Here is a 20,395-nt window from a genome sequence, read left to right as displayed (position 1 = left end):
CTGGAAGTGTCCAAGGCAAGTTTGGACATTGGGGCTGGGAGCAACCTGGGACAGTGGAAGGTGTCCCTGCCCACGGCAGGAGGTGGCACTGGATGAGCCTTAAGGTCCCTTCCAGCACAAACCATTCCATGATTGTATGGACAGCACTTGTACAGTCCTTAAAGTACCACGGCTATAGGAACCCACAAAAACAGTACAAGAGACTCAGTGATACAGAGCTCCTGGGAATTAGAGCAGCACAAGCCTCAGTCCTCAGGGTTTCAGAGGGCTGGGAAGGAGAGAACTTTCCCTGAACGAAGACCTTTCCAAAGGGAAGCAGCAGAGAAGACAGCTGAGCAGTACCTGTGTGCTGTTTTCATCCCCCTGAGCGTGGATGGTGTAGGACCAAGCGCCGTCCCTCAGGGTCTCGCCGGCAATGCGCACCTCCACGCCGGGGAGCGGGGTGCCCACAGAACCTGCGGAGGAGAACAGCATGGAAACGGTGCCCAGACTCTGGGAAACCACAAAATCAGGGATGCAAAAGAGCAGCTGCTCGTCTGTCAGTGGCATCTGTGGGCTGTGCTGGCACTGAAGAACCTCCTAGCGGGGGGTGTCCTTCAGGAAGGCATCGATCCCACCGTGTGTCTGCATGGAAGTGTCAGGGAGGTGCTGCCGTTGGCTGAGCAGGCAGTGCTGGGAATGCCTCTGAACACAAACGTGTCTCAGCCCCGAACAGTCTCTCTTGGCCACTCTTTGAAGACATCTGTACAGCTTCAGAGCTCAGGAATGAAGCTGTTTCTTTTTTTTAAAAAAAAAAAAAAAGAAAGGCACCACAAAACCTACACAAAGCTGTGAAAAGCGAGAGCACAGCGATTGCTCCTCTGCAGCCTGCACCTGACAGGGGAGGCAAAGGCTTAGCAGCTGAGAATTGCCAGGGATTATCTCAGTTTTAGGAAACATCAATACACTGGAGACAAAACATCACAGGAGAAAAGCAGGGATCAAAACCACCCTGTTCTTCCACAGGTTTCAATTTCAAAGCCAAGGAGCTGACACTGTCACAACTACCACAACTGAGCTGCAAGCTGGGTCTGTGACCCAGAGCTCCCCGACCTGCAGCGTTCCCACCCCTTGGTTTAGTGCCTATTCTTCCTGGGGAGCACCTGAAAGCTCAGCAGAGAGGGCAGCTGTGTTCCTGTGACCTGTGGGATGGGCAGCTGCTGCCTCAGCAGGCCTCGCTCGGCATCTTGATGGCACGAGATGGCTCCTGTGGCAGAATGGGGCCTGTGACCTTCATCCCCTGGGAGCAGGGAGAGGGACAGCAGCTCACAGCAACCTGTGGCTCAGCAGGTCTGGACAGGACTGAGTTTCAATTGCAGAAGGACTTTTCACAAGGGCCTGGAGTGACAGGACAAGGGGAATGGCTTCCCACTGCCAGAGGGCAGGGAGAGATGGGATATCAGGGAGAAATCCTTCCTTGTGAGGGTGGGCAGGCCCTGGCACAGGGTGCCCAGAGCAGCTGTGGCTGCCCCTGGATCCCTGGCAGTGCCCAAGGCTGGACTGGATGGGGCTTGGAGCACCCTGGGATAGTGGAAGCTGTCCCTGCCCAGGGCAGGGGGGATGGAACAAGATGAGCTTTAAGATCCCTTCCAAACCAAACCATTCTGTGATTCTCTAAGTCGGTAACTGTGCTCTTTATCTTAAAGGATGATCAATTCTTTTCCCCTGGAGTGCCTCCAGTTGATGCTTTCCAGGTCTGCCAGGATCACCTTGACACTGGGAATTCTCTAGAGCAGGAAGTGCAAGACCTGGAGCTCAGCCCTGTCTTCCTCTTGTCACTTGTATTTCAGGCATTTGAGTTCAAGTGGCATTTTCCCTGTCCTGCTCTCATCCTCCCGTTGAAGCCCTGGAGATCTGCTATCCGTGACATCATGATTTTGTCTGCTACATTGGTCAGTTGCCATGGAAATGGATATGTCGTCGTAGCCCAGATTTATGGCATCCCTGCAGGATCAGCCAAGAGCAGATGGGCTATGAGGGAGTGAGATTTTATTGCAGCGAAACTACCCGAACAATTAGCGAATCTGGCTGGAAATAAACACAAAGCGACGTGGCAGCTCCGTGATCCGTGTCTGCTCCGCTCCAAACTGCCTCTGGCATTCCGGTCAGCCAGGACAGCCAGGTCCTCCCCTCACCACCAGCACCCCTGGGCTGCTCCCACCTCCAGGCCACACACTGCCAGGACTCAGAGACAGAGGGTTGCAGCAGGGGAAGGAAGGAGCCACGAGCCAGAAGTGCCCTGAGCTACCGTGTCGAGGTATTTATGGAACCAGAGAATCACAGAAGTTGGATCCCACAAGGATCATCAAGTCCAGCTCCTGGCTCTGCACAGGCCAACCCTAAAAATCACACCATATGTGTTACAAACAATCTTGCACCTGCCATGGGAGGTTCCAAGAGGCCTCAAAGCAAACAACAAGTCATGGAAAACACCCTCAGTGTCGCATGGAAGGCTGCTGGAGCCACCTTCTAAACCTCTGTGGGAACGGTTTCTCCAGGGTGAGAAACACCGTGTGTGAACAGACTCCAATCTGCCCACAAGACGTGGCACGTTTGTGGGCAGGCACCACAAAGTCAGTCCTGGAAAGCTCAGGGAGGGAGCAGAAACCAATGCAAGGAACTGCCAAGGGCTCTCACAGACTTGGAATTTTTCAAATCAAGATCAGCCTGATGCCTTCCCAGAAGATGCTTCTTCCCTGGATGCAAGCTGCAGACCTCAACATGGAAATGGGCAGTGACTCATGGGCAGCAGGACTCCAGGATTAGTGCCCACTGCTGCTCCCAGCCCTTGGGAATGAGACACCAAAGATCAGCACAGCGCTGGCACATCTGAAGGCACAGAGGAGGTGACGTGTTCCCCACAGTGTTTCAGATCACAGCTACTAACACAGCCCCACCAATGCCTCTCCTACTGGGCTAAAATAAAACCAGCATGTAAAACAAGTCCCTGGTGGAGAGCTGCTTCCTTATGTTTCTGTCTGGAGAAGCTTTTCTGGTATTTAGGGAAAACGACAAACTTTGAAATCAACATCTGTAAAGGCTGAAAAAGCTCCTACCATTGATTAGAGCTCCACAAACCTGACAGGATTCATAGAATTTGTGCAAAAACAATGACTAGAGCTTCCCAGGCCCACCCACCGTGTCAAAATACACCCTGTGCCAACTCCAACAGGTCAGCAGAAATCTGGGCCCATCCCCAAAGGAACGGCCCCAGAGGTCCTGCCACAGCTGGGGTGATCAGAAGGGGGTCAGCACTCTGCACTGGCTTCCTTTTGTCCCCAGACATAATCCTGAGGGGAAACTGGGGAGAAATCCCTGCTCCTTCCCCTCTCCATCCCTCCAATTTGCAGGCTCCTGGATGTTAAGCGATGCTGGCGCCTCGCCCGCGGTGTCGAAGGGCTGCAGGCAGGAGGGGGTGACACCGTTCTTCTTTCACCCGTTCTCCTCTGTTTAAAAAAGTTGTCAGCTCTTCCCAGATCAATTTAATTGGCCCCGTGCTCTGTGTCCTTCGGTATCTGGGTAGCTCGGTGCTGTTCTGTGCTGCGGTGTCCCGGGAGGATCGGAACAGGCCAACGATAAGGCACTCAAGGATCTCACTGTCAACAATACACGGAGTCCCCGCTGTAGCAGCTATTAGCTGCCTCTGATCTAAACCTCCAATTAAAGTGGTGATTAGGCCCAGTGAGGCATTCTCCGGCCATGAATTATTCATCTCCCTTCACAGTAACAGCACCAGGGGGGATTAGAATGAGAGCTGGTGAAAACAGAGGCATTTTAAGCAGGGTTTTAACCATATACAAGCAAACATTTATCTTTCAAATCTTTCATCTTTGCTGCTTCTGGAAATTAAAGCTCCCACACCCCCATCCCTGTCCCTTCAGACCTGTGCTGTGGGTGGAGAGTGGGGACACATTGCTGGTGACACTGGTGGGGACACAGGCAGGGCGGGCAGGGTCCAAGGACTCAACCCTTCCCCTGCCACACCAAGTGTCTGGAAGAGGGCAAGGGAAGCCCCAGGATCTCTCCTCAGAGGCTCATGAATCATAGAATGGTTTGGAAAGGACTTTAAAGCTCATCCCATTCCACCCCTCTGCCCTGGGCAGGGACAGCTTCCACCAGCCCAGGCTGCTCCAAGCCCCATCCAACCTGGCCTTGGGCACTGCCAGGGATCCAGGGGCAGCCACAGCTTCTCTGGGCACCCTGTGCCAGGGCCTCACCACCCTCACAAACAATAATTTCTTACTAATACCTAATCTAAACCTAAATTTAAGTGGGAAGCCATTCCCCTTTGTCCTGTCACTCCAGAGCCTTGTCCAAAGTCCCTCCTCATCTTCCTTGTAGGCTCTTTCACGAACTGGAAGGCCACCATTAGGTCACCCCAAAGCTTCTCTTCTCCAGGCTGAACAATCCCAATTCTGCCAGCAGAGCTGCTCCATCCCTCTGATCACCCTGGTGCCTCCTCTGGGCTCACTCCAACAGGTCAAAGCACTAGAGAAGGACGTGTGCTGCTCCCACTCCAGGAGGAATCCTCTGGCAGATGTCCTCTGGTCCCAGCCCACCATCAGCTGACTCTGGGATGCTCTGTGGTACCTGGTGACCTCCTACCCAGCCTCTAACAGGGCACTAGATCAAAAGCTTTTTCACAGCTCCAGTAAATTATGCCTCAGCTTCACCCATCTGCTTCCCAGCTGACGCTTCCTGAAATAAATTAATCAAGCCTATTCAATTATAGCCTCCTTTCTGTACGGTCTCTTGCTGATCCCCACCTTTGTGAGACACTTCTCTCCCCTCTTGGGGCTGCAGGAGCTCCTGGATGGGGCTGGAGTGACAGTCCCCAGCCCCTCTGCTTTGGCTGCACAAGAGGATTTGTCCCCAGGTCCCCTGCAGACCCCAGGATCCACAGGGATGCTGCCTCAGGAGCACGGCCACCAGCTCTGGGGCAGGAGCTGCCCTTCTGGGTGCCAACTTCTGCATTGCCATGTTGCCTTCAGTCTTATTTCTTTTCTCTTTTAGTCCCCTGGGATATGTCTGGAGTCTCCACTCATTTTCCCTCATGAAAATCAATAAAAAGCAAATATAAGCAGGCCACAGGGGCAGTGAAATGCTCCCTGCCCTGTCAGCCTGGGGTGTGGGGCTCACACACAGCTCGAGCTCCTGCAGATGGGAGTCTTGTCTTTCCTGCCTGCTTCCCTCTCCTGCCTGCAGGGATGGGGCTGCTGGAGGAAGATAAAAGTGGCTGAGGTGGGGTGAGGGAATGACAGTTACCCTGCAAAAGTAAAACAGAGTTTGGATTTCAAGCTGTTCTCAGGCTGAGGAGTCAACGAGGGGGAGTTTTGGCTTCTCCTCTCCCTGCGTGACCCCTGCGGGACCCAGCTTCTGCACCCCATGGGATTGGGGTGCTGTGGGAAGCTGTGACACCCAGGACACCCCCTGGGGTAACACCAGTTCCCCAGGAGGCTGCATATGGTGCCACGCCTGCACAGACAGCCTGTGGGGAGGCAGGTGGCACAGGGTGGGCACACAGATGGTCACGCTCCAACCACAGGGAGAGTGGGGGCATTTTATATTTGCAATGTCTCAGATCAATTTATTTCTAGGTTCCAGAAAGTACAGCCATGGAGAGGAATCACAAAGTGTAGCTCAGAGAAGGGGGGGAAGACAAGGAGAGAACAGGCCCAGAGTGTACAGAGAGGTGTGACAATTTTGAATTCCTGAAGAGGCAAGAAACAGGCACTAAAATAAGAGTGAGCAGACGTCCTATTTTAAGTGTTCAGCACTGATGGGTTGGGCAACCATTGCTGTGGGGAGAATCCTGTGTGACACCACCCAGAAACACAACTCCAGGCAGCAGGAGCTGAAGAAACACTCCTTCAATTCACCGAGATTTTGGAAGTAATAAAGCATCAGTCTGGAGTGTGCCAGCCTGGTCAGGCCAGTGGGCACCACTGCCAGCTCTGCACACACAACTTTGATCCCTAGGAAACCCAGCAGCCACTTCCCACACACCCATGTCCTGGCTTCCCAGTGCCAATTCCCAGCATCCTTGTTCCTACTGTGGCCTCTCCTCACTCATGTGCAGAGCAAACCCCAGACCACTTCCCAGCAAACGCCTCCAAACAGGGGGCACCCTCTGGAGACTCCTACCTGGGACACGGATTCCATGCAAAGGGTTAGAAAGCGCCATGCCAATCTCAGTCATCCCATACCTCTCCAGCAAGGTGTGCCCCGTGATGCTCTTCCACTTCTCCAGGACAGGCACAGGCAGGGCTGCTGAGCCTGACACCATTAACCTGCACAGGGAAAGCCCAGGCAATAAGGGAGTATCCAAGATCACCATTGCTGCAGGGAACCTGCAGCCTGACATGGGGGCACAAAAAGCTCTACGTAAAACCTGAAGCCCCAGGAGGTTTTTAACCAGTACCAAAGATGTCCCTCACACTCTCTGCTTGACATGGGGTTTAAGTTAAGCAGGACAGCCTCTTAAAAGAGATGCTGGAGTACAAGGCTGGGCTGCAGGACAGAGTCCTCAGCCGTGTGTTACACAGGGTGACACACATAACGAGCCCCTGCTGGCTTTCCCATGCAAGAGTGGCTCATAATTAAATAATGTCACCCTTGTTCCTGTCAAAGAGACACCAAAGCACAACAACCAGCACTGAAAGAGGTGATGCTGAGAGGAAAACCTGGAGCATCCAGTGAGCCACACAGCTCACCCACCTGATGTTCTCCTGGCAAAAGGCACGCACGAAATCCTGCACTTGGGGCTGGGTGAAATGCTTGTCGTAATATTCCATCAGCTTGGCATAGATGGTGGGCACTGCCATGAACACACTGACACGGGGAGCTTCGGAACTCAGGAGCTTCTCCCACACCTAGGAAGGAAGGGAACACACATGGATGAAAACACTCCTTTGCTGTCTAAGATTTCATGGCAGTACAGCTGGAAGCTCTTGTGTGCCCCTCATCCCTGTCCAGAACAAGTTCCCAACTTTCATCACGCCCCTATTTCCCAAAGCACAGTGTTCAGATCTCATCCCACCAGTGGATCCCCCACCCACCAGCACACTCATGAGATGATGGAAATGGCATTTTTTAGTCCTGTCATGTGGGAATAATGTTCTTCAGCTAACCTGTGGGAACTATGAATGGGGACAAATTCCAGCAGCCAGCTCTGCTGGGACGCGGACAAAGACACCTCTGGGATGAGCAGCCAACCACGGGTCAGAGCCACAGATGTCACAACTGAGCCCATTCCTCCCACACCTCACCACCCTCCCCCCCAGGTAAGCTCTTCCCAAGACAGGAGCGATCCAAAGCCATCAATAAATCAGAGGCCCCGCTGACGGCGCCTCTGTCCCCGCGCTCCGGTCCCTGCCCCGCCGGTGACAAATGTATTCCCTAACAGCTCCTGACACCGAGCGCTGCCTCGGCGCTCCCCGCGCACGCTCAGCCGCACACGAGCGAGGCAAGGCAGGGATTGATTGAAGGTGAGCCAGGGATTCTCCTTCATGCTGTCACTCTGCCCCTTCCCTCCGTTCTGCTCGCTCGGGCTCCGTTTCATCCCTTTCTCCTTGGCTGCGCCGGCGCCGCCTCCCCCCGCATCTCGCACTCCACTGCTCCAGAACAATCGGCTCCTAAAAACCCCTCCCAGCACCGGGTGGTTGATGTTAAAGAGCAGGACACGTCCACAAAGGCACCGTCCCACCCAACAGGAGGGAGCTGATGCTGTCCCCAGCCCAGGGATGGCCCTCGGTGAGGAGAGGTGAATGCACAAGGTGGAAACCCACCGGACACCTTGGGAGGTGGGACATGAGCACTGCAAGATCCCCTGGGAAAGGGAAAGTAGAACTGGAATGTGACTTCCTGCACTGATGGGTGTTTTGCCCAGAGAAGGAACATTTCACTCCCTGCAGAAACCCACCTACCAGCAAGATCCCTACCAGCCAGATTAGGTAAAACTGCACTTAGAGGGGTCTAACCTCCCCCATGCTCCTCCCAGCCCCTTTTTTCCCCAATATCTTTCCCACTCTAGGCAGCAGGGTGGAGAAGGATCTCCCCAAAGCCAGGGCTGAATGGATCTGCTCTCCTCAGCCTGGTGCTCCCGAGAGCCACGGCTGTGGGCAGGGAAGGACGCGTGATGGCAAGCAGGGATCAGGACAGTGCCGAGGGGATTGAAGGGAAACAGCCGCTCAGGGGTTGTTCAGTCCTTGCTGTGGGAGTTTGTTTTGCCTTCCCAAGCCCCGAGCAGCTGTGGGAGCATAGGCAGACTTCCAGTCTGGCCATGCAGCAGAGTTTTTGTCACATGATTTTGGATTTGAAAAAACCCCAAAACCCATCTACACAGAGCAAGTCTCTCTTGCACCCCAGAGTCCCCTGTCCTCACATGCCAGCTCAACTCCTGCCAGAGATAAAATCCTCCCTCCTGCACTCCAGCCACGGAAGCAGCTTTTTCCACGTCAGTCCGGCTCGCCCAGCAACAGCCCCGTCCTGAGGATAAGCAGCTGCCTTTGGATTTGTGCCACCAGCTGCCGGGGCGAGCTGCTGACAGCCAAACCTCTCCACCTGCTCTGCTCCTGCTCAGCCAAATCTGGATCCTTCCCATGTGTTTTAGCAGGGCTAAGCCATGGTACAAAGCTGGCAGCTCCGAACGCTCCGCAGAGCCCGAGCTGGCCAGAGGACTTGGCATTGCCCAGCCTGCTGAAACAGCTATTGCTGGCTTCTAACTGTAACTCCATGCTCAGAGAGAAGGATTTGTGGGAAATCCTCGTTACCTGGGACTAATCAATCAACCCAGTGCAAGGGGCCAGCTTTGTCCTTCCAGCAGCTGGCGCGTTCCGAGAGCACTGGGCTTGGAGCAGCACAATCCATCTCCCCCTGTGCTATCCCGTGTCCCCATCACCACGTTAACTCCCAGTGCACAGGGTACTGGCAGCCCAAAACTCCCTTTTGGTTTGCTCACCTGATACCTCAGGCCTCCAAGCACTTTTAAAAAGCCCTGGATTCGGGAAGCAAACGTGGCACTGCGTGCCAGGGCAGCAGGGCTCTGCAAAGAAGGGAAGCAGCAGCCTTCCGATGCAATGTGCTCAGGAGATGGATCAAGATTCCTTTCAAGATAACCAAGGGCTAGAAACAAAAAGTTTCTCACTGCAAGAAAGCAAGAGTGGGAACAGCTTCCCACCAGCAATAACGGCAGTGAATGCTTCAGGTCAGGGCTGCCTGTGCCAGCAGAGAAGTGGGAGACCTAATGTTCCCAAGAGCCTTCCCGTCAGCATGACATTCCTGATTTTCCTCCCCTCCCACTGCTCAGAAGCATATAATGAGCTGGCCAGTGGGATTTTGCCATCATTAAAGGAAAAAAAAAGGAGAAAATGACACCAGTGGGTACAAAACAAGCGCAACAAGGCACAGCTGGGAGATTTTTCCCACGTATTTTTGCCAGCTCGCAGACGGTGAATGAGGATGGAGGAACATCCAAGCTGCTCCAAAGGGCGGTCAGTCCATACAGCAACCTTCCCAACCAGCCTCCAGACCTGCTAAGATCACCTGGAGGAAGAGATGTGAGCACAGAGGAGGAAAGGGAATGACTTTTCCCTTTACAGAGGGAGATGTGCAATGCCATGAACCAGCCAGAACCACCAAGTTCAATACCTGGGCATCTTCTCATGCAGAAGGAGAAGAGAAGGTGGCAAACCCCATGTAAGATTCTGGCTGATACAAGATTCCCAAAACCAGTCAGAAGAACTGCAAGCTGTAAAGGAAGCGAATATCAGCATGGATTTTTCCATCAGCCCACAAACAGATCACAGGCAGCCCGTGGCGCTGCCTCTATTGACAGACACAACAGCTCCTCTCTTCTATAAAATTATTGTGCCATTTTCAGTTGTAATTGAATCTTTTTAAACCTTTTCAAAAATAACAATCCCTCTAATGCAAGGGTAACTCAGCCCTTTACTTCCCTTTCACTTGGGGAGATGGGTCTGTGTTTAGCATCAACCGCTGCCACGTGGGAAGCACCGTCGAGGAAAAGGGATGCCGGTGATTTTCGGAATGTCTGTGGCAGCAACAGGGCTGCGGCCAAACCAGCTGCTTGTTTGGTGAGACCCTGTGCCAAACAAGGGTGGGAAGCTCCTGTAACTCAACAGCAGCAGTGAAGGGACTGCAGGACCATGCACACACATCCAACACCAAATTTCCCAGAAAAGCAGATGGGCACGTAAGATGGGAGAGCACCAAGGGGAGCTCTGCTCTCTCCCAAGGACTGAGCCTCCAACACTTCAGGAGCAATATCCAGAGAGAGAGAAACATTCTTCTCTTCAAAGAGAAATCAGGCCCTCGGTGGCTTCGTCTCATGTTTGTTATAACCCCGAACTGTTTGTGCTCTGTGTGACTCTGGTTTTAATCATTTATTCATCAGCACAGTTTGATGGCCCCTCTGCATTCCAGGCTGAAGCTTTTAAACCCTTCCTACGCTGGAGGCATACTGAAAGGAGCAAGTGCTTTCCCTGGGACCTGGAAATATAAGTAAATATGACAGGCTCTGGTTCCATTTTTTATATTTCCCCACACACATCAAAAGCCATTACTTGGGAACAGATGCTGAGGACAGACGGCAGATCTGGGGAGATGGGAAAGAAAACCTCTAACTTTTTAAAGCCAGGTCTGTGAGAAGTGATCAAACATAATCCATTCACCAGTGACCTGCTCCTCCCTCCACCGACTCCTCTTTGAGTCTGAAATAAAATTACTCCTCTGAAGCCTCCCATTAACAGATGAAAAGACTTTCAGCCTCTCTCCAGCTGAAACTGGATGGGGGCCACGATCCCCAGCGTGCCTGGATGTTGGAGCTCAGGCTCCTCTGCTTGGATTTCTTTTCTTTTAAAAATAAACCAAAAGAGCTGCCCAGAGTGATGTGTGCAGAAGTGACAGATCCAGGGGAGAGCTCGGTGCAGTGCACGCTTTTCCTTCCCGGAGGCAACAGCGACTGCCGAGCCCTGGATCTCCCTGTGCAGCCCAGCCAAGGTAGAAAGCCCCAGCACCCAGCCCAGCCTGGCTCACACAGAGAACACCAGTGACAAGGACAAAGTTTGCTCCCAGATACAGCACAGGCTTTCCCGGCCTCCAGGAATTCAGGGCTGTGAGCACACGACGCAGCAGCGACCCCGGAGCAACACCTCCCACTCATCCTGTGCCAGGTCTGCAGCTCCCTCCCACCACGGGGAAAAGGTGCCACAGGGGACAGAATGTCAGGGGAAGCTTGTCCCAAATCACACACCATCTTTGGGCACGCAGCATTCCTACTTCCCTAGAAAGAAGGGTCCAAACAAGACGATTTTGATGGCTCTGAGTGCGACATTGTAAAACAGGGCATGGTTTTTAGAGGGCTTCATCCTCGGAGCACCTTAAGTCAGACAAGCAGCAAGGCTGGCACTGAAACAGCAGCTCTTGGAACTGCAGGGCAGGAAATCTGCATCTTGGCATATTTATCATGGAAGGGGTTGCAGGGCACAGCCAGGGCTGTCAGTGCACAGGCAGCACATCACAGCTCAAACCTGCCCAGCAGAGCCGAGCGGGCAGCACGCGCCACAACTGGGTCACCCGGAGTGGAGATTGCCACAAGAGGAATCTCTCCCATCACTCATCAGAGCAAGTTTCTTCCTTCAGGTTTCTGAATACTCTTATTTCCCACTCTGCACAAAAGCCTGGGAGACCTCCCAGGATCTGATCTCGTGTTTATCAACACAGAGAGCTGACAGGGAACCTTTTGCCATTAGAGCATCTTCCCCTCAAGGCAAAATCAGGGGTGTCCAAGGCAAAGACAAGCTCTTCCTGTTGTTCAAGCTCAAAATGAGTCCTCTTTGGCCAAAAACCACAGCAGAAGATCCTGCAAAGCAGACACTGACCTCACAGCTTGCTCCAAAACGCTCCTGTCCAAAAGGTGTCTGGTCAGGAACAGGGACATCAGTGTGTGACTGTCACAGCAAGCACAGGGGACACTCAGCTTCCCCAGGTTTGTCTCTCCAGACTCACTGACATTCCCACAGAGCAATGGTCACACCACAGGCTGTGCCTGAACTGATGCAGGGAGGGACATGGAGGGAGGGACCCACTGGGAATGGATGCTCCAGAGGGTGCTCGGTGCAAGCCCCGATGCTCAGAGCCTTGGCCAGGAGGAAAAGGCTCACCCTGCACTCCGTCCTTAACAGAGACATTCATCTCTTCTCCTCGGCCACCAAAGTGCACAAAACCAGCACAAACACAGCACCTTTAAAATTCCTACTCCTGGACAAGAAATTCCTACTCCAGCATCTGGGACAGGTCAGCAGCAGGTGAGAAATGCAAACAGGAACAGAGCAGCTGAAGAGTAAACTCAGCTTAGGAGCAGGTTATGGAGGGAGGATCGTGCAGGGGTGCTGAGGCTGCAGCTTGCTCTGGCTCCAGAGGAGGTTTCTGCCCTCCCAGTTCTCACTCCTGAAAACCAATAAAGCAATAAAACAGTAACACCACAGCCAGCCGTGCCCCACACAGCTGCTGGCAGAACACCCCTCAGGCTCACTGCTGTTCTCCTGCCTGCTCTGCACCCACCCCTGCTGAAAAGTCTCCCTCCACAGGCACCCCTGCCATTCCCAGTCCCAGAAGCACGGACAGGAGCACTGGATGCTGCTCCCACGGGCTCCAGGCAGCAGGAGGGCTCCCTGTGAAGACACTGCACCCCAAGGAGCACAGGCACCAGAGGACTCAGTACATCATGTACGAGTCAACTAATTCTGGAAACTAAGGGTCCATTTATAAACCCTTTATTAATAAATGATTAATAGATGCAGCCATATTTTTTAATAACTTGCAATAAAAAAATGCTACAAAAAGCTTAAGCAAGACAGTCTTAACAGATGGTGCTATAAAGTGAATTATAACATGTACAGTAGCTAGTGCAGAGTAATGGATGTCCTCATTTAATAAAAAGAATCTGATTTTATGCAGCAACTTTCACGCTTGAGGCACCTCAGCACACTTTAATGAGTCCTCGTGGCCCCAGCAGTAGCCACAGACATCACATGCTGTTTTAGTGAGGGGAAGGATGTTGGTCAGGACACCAGGGCTACTCCACAGCCCTGATTTTTAACCTTTCCTTGGACAGCTCCCAAAAACAGACGTAAAGGTCTGAAAGCTGCCACCTCCTAGCCCTGCACCACAGGGAACGACAAGCGAGCCGTGGTCTGGGGCTGGGAATGTCTTCTCAGGGAAAAAAAAGAGCATTATTCCCACCACCAAAACCAGACTGCCATCTGTATCCACGACTATAAGGCACGCCGCAAATTATGTAATTTAATAAACACTGTAATAATAAAGTATTTATTTTGTATAATGAAGTGTTAGTGATTAGAAACCAAACACACATCGGGCGTGCTGCTGCGGTTTCTCTTGAACCTTTGCCAGTATCACTCAAGGCTAAATATGTCTGCAGCAGGTTGAGAGTAAGTTCCTCGCCTTGTTTTGATCAGCCTGTCAAGTGTTTTAGCTGCCAGTCGAGTTTCTTTATATCACACTATAATTGGCTGCTTTCTCAAGGTGCAGCCAAGGAAAAAAGCACACGGCAAAACTCAGCCTCCTTTGGCAAAATCCTCCACTGCTGCTTTGCTGAAAGCTGATTTCAGTAGCAAAGGGCACTTTGTAAACAGCTGGTGAAAATAGAGTGGAACTGAAAGCCAGCTTGCAATAAACTCCAGGAGAAAGCCTTATTTACCCTCCCGTGCTCGCTTTGCAGTGTCCATCAAACCACTTGCAGCTCCCAGGGGAGATCCTCGGGAAAATAAAGGGAATAAAAGAAACCCGAGAAGCAAATGCCGTCCTTCCTTCGGAGCCCCCTGCACCTGAGAGCCCCGCCCAAGGCGTGGTGCCCTCACCAGCCGCCCTCCCTGCCCAGGTTCAGCTCCAGGGCCAAGCGGCCACCCCGGCGCTGTCCCCACGTGTCCCTGGTGTCCCATCTGGGGAAAGCTTTGATCAGAGCAGGCAGGACGGGGGTCCCGCTCCCCCGATCCCGACCCCATCCCTCAACGTCAGCTCATTGATTTGCAGATGTCGGGAGAGAGCAGAGGAAAACAGGAGGGTACGAGGGAGCATCAATCACCGGTGGCACAGGATGTGGAGCACCGCGCCCTCCAGAGGCTTTGCTCCAGCCTCTCAGCGCCGGCCCCGCCTCTCACCGGCACCTCCGGCGCTGCTCCGGCACAGCCCTGCTGCACCCCGAGCCTTTGGGGTCACCCGAAAGTCGGGGAAGATAATTTGGCAGCGACCATTGAGGTGAAAGAGCAGCCGGGGACCTTCCTGCCTTCTACCACAGCATCCACGCGCTCTCGTGAAGTGCAGAGCTGCCCCTCTGGGGTTCTGGGGCTGTCCCCCCCAAAAAGGATCAGTGCTCAGGTGTCAGAGGCATCCTGAGAGAAAAAAGGAAGTGTGCATTTTCTGTGGCTGCTGCTCTGAAAAGCAGAAACGAGCCAGGAAGAATCACCCGGCCCTGCAGTCGCTCCAGTCGGAGCTGGGCCCGCTCTCACCTGGCAGCAGCACTGCCAGAAGCTTCCAGGTGTATCCCACACCTGTGCACTTTGTCCTTTCTATGGGACAAGCCTTCCCAGCATGAGGATAAACACAGACAGGGAGAGCAGCCTGGGGAGTTACCCAGCACAGGCTTTCCTGCAGTGACAACACACTTCTGTTTCCTCTCTGCTCAGAGTGGCAGCAGCACCTGAAAACCCAGCTGTCCCTTAACAGTGACCCTGCAGACACCACCCAGGACACTGGGAGACGTGGATGGATGGTGCTGCATCCCAGGGGCTGGGAAATGCAGAACCTCTTCCACCTTTACTGCTGCTTGTCCCTTTCCTTCCCCTCTTTCCATCGTGTGCCACTGCTGCAGGGAACAAAGGAGACGCAGAACACTGGCACTGGGGTTTCCTGGCTCAGACAGAAAAGGACACTGTAAATGCATCATTCCAGTAAGGATCCCCTCCTGCCACCTTTCCTAAAAGCTGCAAGGAGGTCTGGATCTGCAAACTCTCTCTCACATCACAGAGCCCAACCCGACAGCTCTCTTAACTCTTGTTTTTCCACAGAGGAAGAGCCATCTTTCCATGCAAGTGAGGAAAACCAGGATTTCCCTTACCTGGGCAGCAAAAACCTCAGAAGGCTGCGTTCTGTTGTGTAATGCAATACAGAACACTACGGATGTAGGACTGGAAGGGGCTGCCCAGGGAGGTGGTGGAGGCCCTGTCCCTGGAGATGTCCAAGGAATGACGGGACATGGCACTCAGTGCTCTGGGCTGGGTGACAACGTGGGGATTGGTCACAGGGTGGGTTGGTGAGCTTGGAGGTCTTTTCCAACCTCAGAAATTCTGGGATTCTGGGAAATGCAAGCCACTAAAAAAAAAATCAACCAGCACCACACCACTAACACACAAGAGAGAATCCAGTACTTCCACCTTTCCTGGCACTAAAAAAAAATCCACAACCCTAATTCTTGATGGAAATTCTCTCAGTGGGTACAAAGAGAGGTCCACCCACCCCCAGCCAGACCCCTCAGCCCAGGGCTGGGAGGGGCAGCGCAGCATTCCAATTCCAACATCACACTTCCACAAGCTGCACCCTCTGGAACAGCACATTTACCCTGGGCCGAGCACCCAACCAACGCCACCCTTTGTTGTGAACCACGCATGGGCAGCGGCTGAGGGGGCTGGAGTTCTTTAGGAACGAATTCCCAGAGGTGCTCTAACTGCAGTGCCCGGGTCCTGCCGCTGGATTCCAGCATCCCCCCGGGCTCACCGTCTGCGCGCTGAATTCCGGGAACATGACGCACGTGGCTCCCACCCAGAGCGGGCACAGCAGCTTATTGATCACCCCGTGGACGTGGTGCAGAGGCAGCACGTGCAGGATCACATCCTCCTTCTTCCACTCCCATTTTTCAACCAGCCCCGTGGTCTGCAGAAGAAAACAAACAGCGTGGCCTTAGGGCAGGAGGAAAGATTCTCCCGTGGTATTCCTGAAGTGTTCAGGCCCCAAATTCCCCAGCAGGAACCCCCGGCCTGCCTGGGCACAAAATCTTTCCTTCAGGATCAGCATGAGAAAAATTCCCACCACAACAGCAGAACACACAAGAGGAACCCCTTCAGCATCCTGTCAGGATGTGTCTTTAAACCAGCAAAGCCCTTCTTGTTACTGAGAAATATCAACAATGATTTTAAGTAGGACATACACGAATATTAATCTGCTGCTGCACGTACAGATTTGGCAGAAATAGTAATCAAAAAGCTGATTTTCCCAGAATTCTGTTGCCATGGTTTGGACACTGATGACATCAGGCTTTTAGCACCTGTAAGGGATAATCAGCAGGAGCAGGAAATTGCTGATAAACAGAAAGTAGGTTTCATGTTAGTAAAAAATATGTGAGTAGCAAGCTTCCAAAACACTCTGCTCTGAAGGGATAATTATCTGAAGGGATAATTATCAGGTTTCTGGGTCAACAATGCCCTTCAGAGCCCAGCACTGGCAATTGCAAAGCTTATTTCCAGCCACCTAAAAATAAGAAAAGCATCTGAACAGTGGAATTTGGTCGTGTCTCTCACAGCCCTCCTCCACAGGGCAGGGAGCAGCTTTTAGGCTTCCTGCTGGACAGCACAAAGGATGGGGACTGCTCAGGCCATCCCCCAAATAATCAGCATATTTGTAAGGGAACAGATTCTTTGCCCAATATAGCCAAGGCATGGCTCTATCCGTCAAGGCCTTCATTCCTCTCGGGACACTGCGGTATCCGAGCACCCTGAGCACCGTCAGCTCTCGGAGGCATCCCTGCCTTCCCTGCCCTCTCTCCCTAATCGCAGGAGTCTGGCAGTTGCAGGCACTGATAACCAAGTGGTGAGGTAGTCAGCAGGCTTATTCAAACTTTTAATTCCTTTTGGCTCTGAGAGCTAATGGATTTTTTGCCTTGGGGATACAGAGCTGAATAATGCACAGGCTTCACACAGCACTGGGCAGGGCTAAGATATTTTCCAATTAGGAGCAAAGATTCTCCCCTAGTCACAGGGTAGAAAAGCAATCTGCAAAGAAATCAGGTTTTTTACTGCAGGTTTCATCCCTTCTGCTTTCCAGGAAAGCAGGGAGGAGAATCCACCTGCCTTGGGATGCAGCTGCAGCATGAACAGGCCACGGTTTAGAGCCTCACGTGCTGCTGTGCGTTCACCTTCCCAGTGTGGAGGATTCCAGAGCTGCAGCCCCGCAGCTCTCTGCAGGAATTTGGGAATGTGAAGGTGTGTTTGTAACCCCAAATCCCCCCCAGATTCCAAGGCTTTGTACCTTGGCACGAGCTCGGCAGAGGGGCAGCAGCACTCACCACAGCCTGCACGTTCTCATGGGTGCTGAGGACACCCTTGGGCCTCCCCGTTGTCCCGCTGGTGTAGATGATCATGGCTCCTCTGTCCTTCCACGAGGAACAGCTCGACAAGGGCCCCTCCTCCATGGCTGCAGGGCTCGTGGATCCATCACCACCAGACCTGAGAAGTGGCAGCACTGGGACTCCCAGTTTCTTGGCACTGGGGGTTATTTTCCCCACGAACTCTTCGGCAGCGATGAGCAGAGCGCTCTGGGAATCCTGGATCACGTATTCCAGCTCCGGCACAGGGTGTTTCCTGTACAGGGGCACCGCTATGGCCCCGCTCATCCACGAAGCCCACTGGGCCACCACGTATGAGGCATCATTGGGGCACAGAAACGAGATCCTCTCTTCCCTCAGGTCCCTGCTGGGGCACTTCAGGACCCTGCAGATCTCCTGGGATAAGCGGAGGCTCCGGCTGAGCAGGTCCCTGTACGTGTGCTCCCCGTTCTGGTCAACGATGGCCACTTTGTCACCAAAAGCCAGAGCCCTGGTGAACACAGGGGTGATGCCACTGCTGTAGGTGGCCCAGGCTGTGTGCAGAGCCCTGTGGGGACAGCCAACCCTCTTCCCATCCCATCTGCAGCGGGACAGGTCCCGGAGGAGGCAGCAGAGGGGCCGGCACACCTGGGGGAAGAGCAGGGGGAGCAGCATCCTGCCAGCACGGCTGGGCTGAAGCGATTCTGCAGAAAGCAATTATGGGAGCTGATAAGTACGGGCAGGGATTACCCAGGGGGTTATTCCCACCCAGGGAGAGTGGCAGCCTTCATTTGAATAATATCTGCTGTATAATTTATGTCCCTGCCTCAGAGTGCCACATCCTGGGCAGTCTGAGCATCCCTGGGTCCTGCGACGATGGAACAGAAGGAAGAGACCCTTCCCTGCACAGCCTCCAATCCCTACAGTCCAGCTAATTTAAATGATGAGCCAGTTTTCATAGAATCCCGGAATGGTTTAGATTGGAAGGGACCTCAAAGCCCAGTTCCATTCCCTGCCATGGGCGGGGACACCTTCCACTATCCCAGGCTGCTGGCAGGCAGGGGGTGGAACGAGATGAGCTTTAAGGTCCTTTCCAACCCAAACCATTCCATGATTCTGTGAAGAATCCTAAATCCCTCTGCACAGCCTGGAGCATCCTCTCCGGACAGCACTGGGGAGCAGAGAGGAGAGAACAGGGTGGTGGCAGGAGAGAGAGGGATCTGCTGCCCAGAATCCAATCAGCACCAAAACATCCCCAGAGAGGTTCCATGACAAGAGGAAACAGCCAAAGGATGACAAGTTCTCACTCTCCGACAGCGCCCATGACACCTCCTTGACGAAGGCAATAACAACCTGATTTTTACCCTTTTCTTGCTAAATGCCTATTAGGGGAGCAGCTCAGCTCAAAGAGCCTCCCAGCCCAGCTTCCCACTGCAGGGAAGAGCTGGAACCAAGGGGATCCAGCCCAGCAGCTCCCCAGGGAAGAGCTGACCAGGGCTGCCCCCAGCTCAGGCTGCACAAGTGTTTATTTTCGTGAGCCCTGCGGTCTCTCCCCTCCACCTTCGGAGCATTTCCCCACCCAGACACTGGCCCTGCTCAGATTTTCTTTTGCAAATCAACCTCAATTTCTGCTTCTGCAAAACAAGCTTGTGATTTAGGGTGGAAACATCTGGGGGAGCACAGTGGCTTCAAGCCCAGAGCGGGGTGACCGTGGGAACTCCTGACATTTGCCACCAGCATGGAAAAAAACAAAGCAGGTCACGGCAGAGCTCGTGTGACGCCTTTGCACTGCTCTGGAGAGACTAAAGTGTAAAAACCCGACCTAATTCACAGCCTAAACTGAACCCGTGGCCATGGCAAGGTGTGAATGCCCTGAGCAGTAGGAGGGACATGAACTGGAAGCTGTGTTTTCCCAGGATGAGCGTGGCTGACACTCTCAGTGCTCCCACTGTTCCTCCAGCTCCTTCCAAAAACCCCATTCCCACCAGCCTGTATTTAATTAACGAATTAACGAACAGCAGCCCCTTCAGCCAGGCCTGGGAATGATGGATTTCAGAGAGCTGGGGTGATGGTGCGTGCACACACTTGGGACAGGGGGAAGCAAATCCGGCAGGGGCTGTTTCCCATCCCCTCCCAGTGCTCAGGGATAACTGCTGCCACCAGCTCTGGCACAGCACACCCGGAAACAAAGTTTGTCCCTAGAGCTCATGGGAAGATGGCGGCAGTGCAGAGTTGTGGCTCTGCTGCCTCGGAAGGGAAGGTTCAAACCCCCCTGGGAAGGGAAAATCCAAGCCCTCATCGTCCTGCGACTGAGGAATTCAAAGCAGCTGGAGGGCTCTCCCCAGCTCCCAGCACAACAAAACCAGTGCGAACTGCGAGCTGACCCACTGCACACCCCTGTCCCCTTTGTGCCATCGCCCTCTGCACTTTCTGAGGACAAAGGCCACAAAACGCATCTCCTGGAGTAAAATGATCCTTGGAATTACTCTGAGCTATTCCAAACTGGGTTGTTATGGGAATAATCATCGCTCCAGCTGTGAGCAGTGCACAGCTGACCTGCAGGATCCCACCCCTTCCTCATCCACAGGCATGTGAATACAGAGGGATTCCTGGCTGTTCCTACAGCAGATGTAAAAAAACAGAGATGTAAAAATTACTTTGTTTTTAGAAAATAATTTTAAAATACTGTATTCTTAGAAAATCATAAAGTAACTAAGAGAAAGAGACTTGGAAAAGGTTTCAAATAATGGCTGAGATGCTGACTGTCCCAAAAACTGGGGAAAGGTTTGGATTGGAAAGGACCTTAAAGCCCATCCAGTCCCCTCTTCCACTATCCCAGGCTGCTCCAAGCCCCAGTGTCCAGCCTGGCCTTGGACAATTCCAGGGATCCAGCAGACGCAGCTTCTCTGGGCAACCCTGTTCAGCAGATCCAGAGCCCTTCCACCCTTCCCAGAGCAAGGG

The 20,395-nt window shown here is 53.2% G+C and overlaps 1 protein-coding gene across 2 annotated transcripts in view; it reads right to left on the bottom strand.

Moving 5' to 3' along the window:
- The window catches only part of ACSF3 (acyl-CoA synthetase family member 3), a 50,984-nt gene extending 30,770 nt beyond the window's left edge, over positions 1–20,214 (bottom strand). For both annotated transcript variants that reach the window (XM_008639152.2, XM_017741370.1), the window contains exons 1-6: positions 19,991–20,214; positions 17,417–18,138; positions 15,853–16,008; positions 6,757–6,911; positions 6,184–6,329; positions 343–455 (exon numbers count right to left, since the gene is read on the bottom strand). In XM_008639152.2, the coding sequence (XP_008637374.2) occupies positions 343–455; positions 6,184–6,329; positions 6,757–6,911; positions 15,853–16,008; positions 17,417–18,138; positions 19,991–20,015 (1,317 nt within the window). In that variant the 5' untranslated portion in view covers positions 20,016–20,214. The remainder of the gene's footprint in view (positions 1–342; positions 456–6,183; positions 6,330–6,756; positions 6,912–15,852; positions 16,009–17,416; positions 18,139–19,990) is intronic.
- Between the last annotated feature and the right edge of the window lie 181 nt (positions 20,215–20,395).

This window comes from Corvus brachyrhynchos, unplaced genomic scaffold (genome assembly GCF_000691975.1).
Source record: "Corvus brachyrhynchos isolate BGI_N302 unplaced genomic scaffold, ASM69197v1 scaffold365, whole genome shotgun sequence".
NCBI lineage: Eukaryota > Metazoa > Chordata > Aves > Passeriformes > Corvidae > Corvus > Corvus brachyrhynchos.
This window is presented reverse-complemented; position numbering and strand designations above follow the sequence as displayed.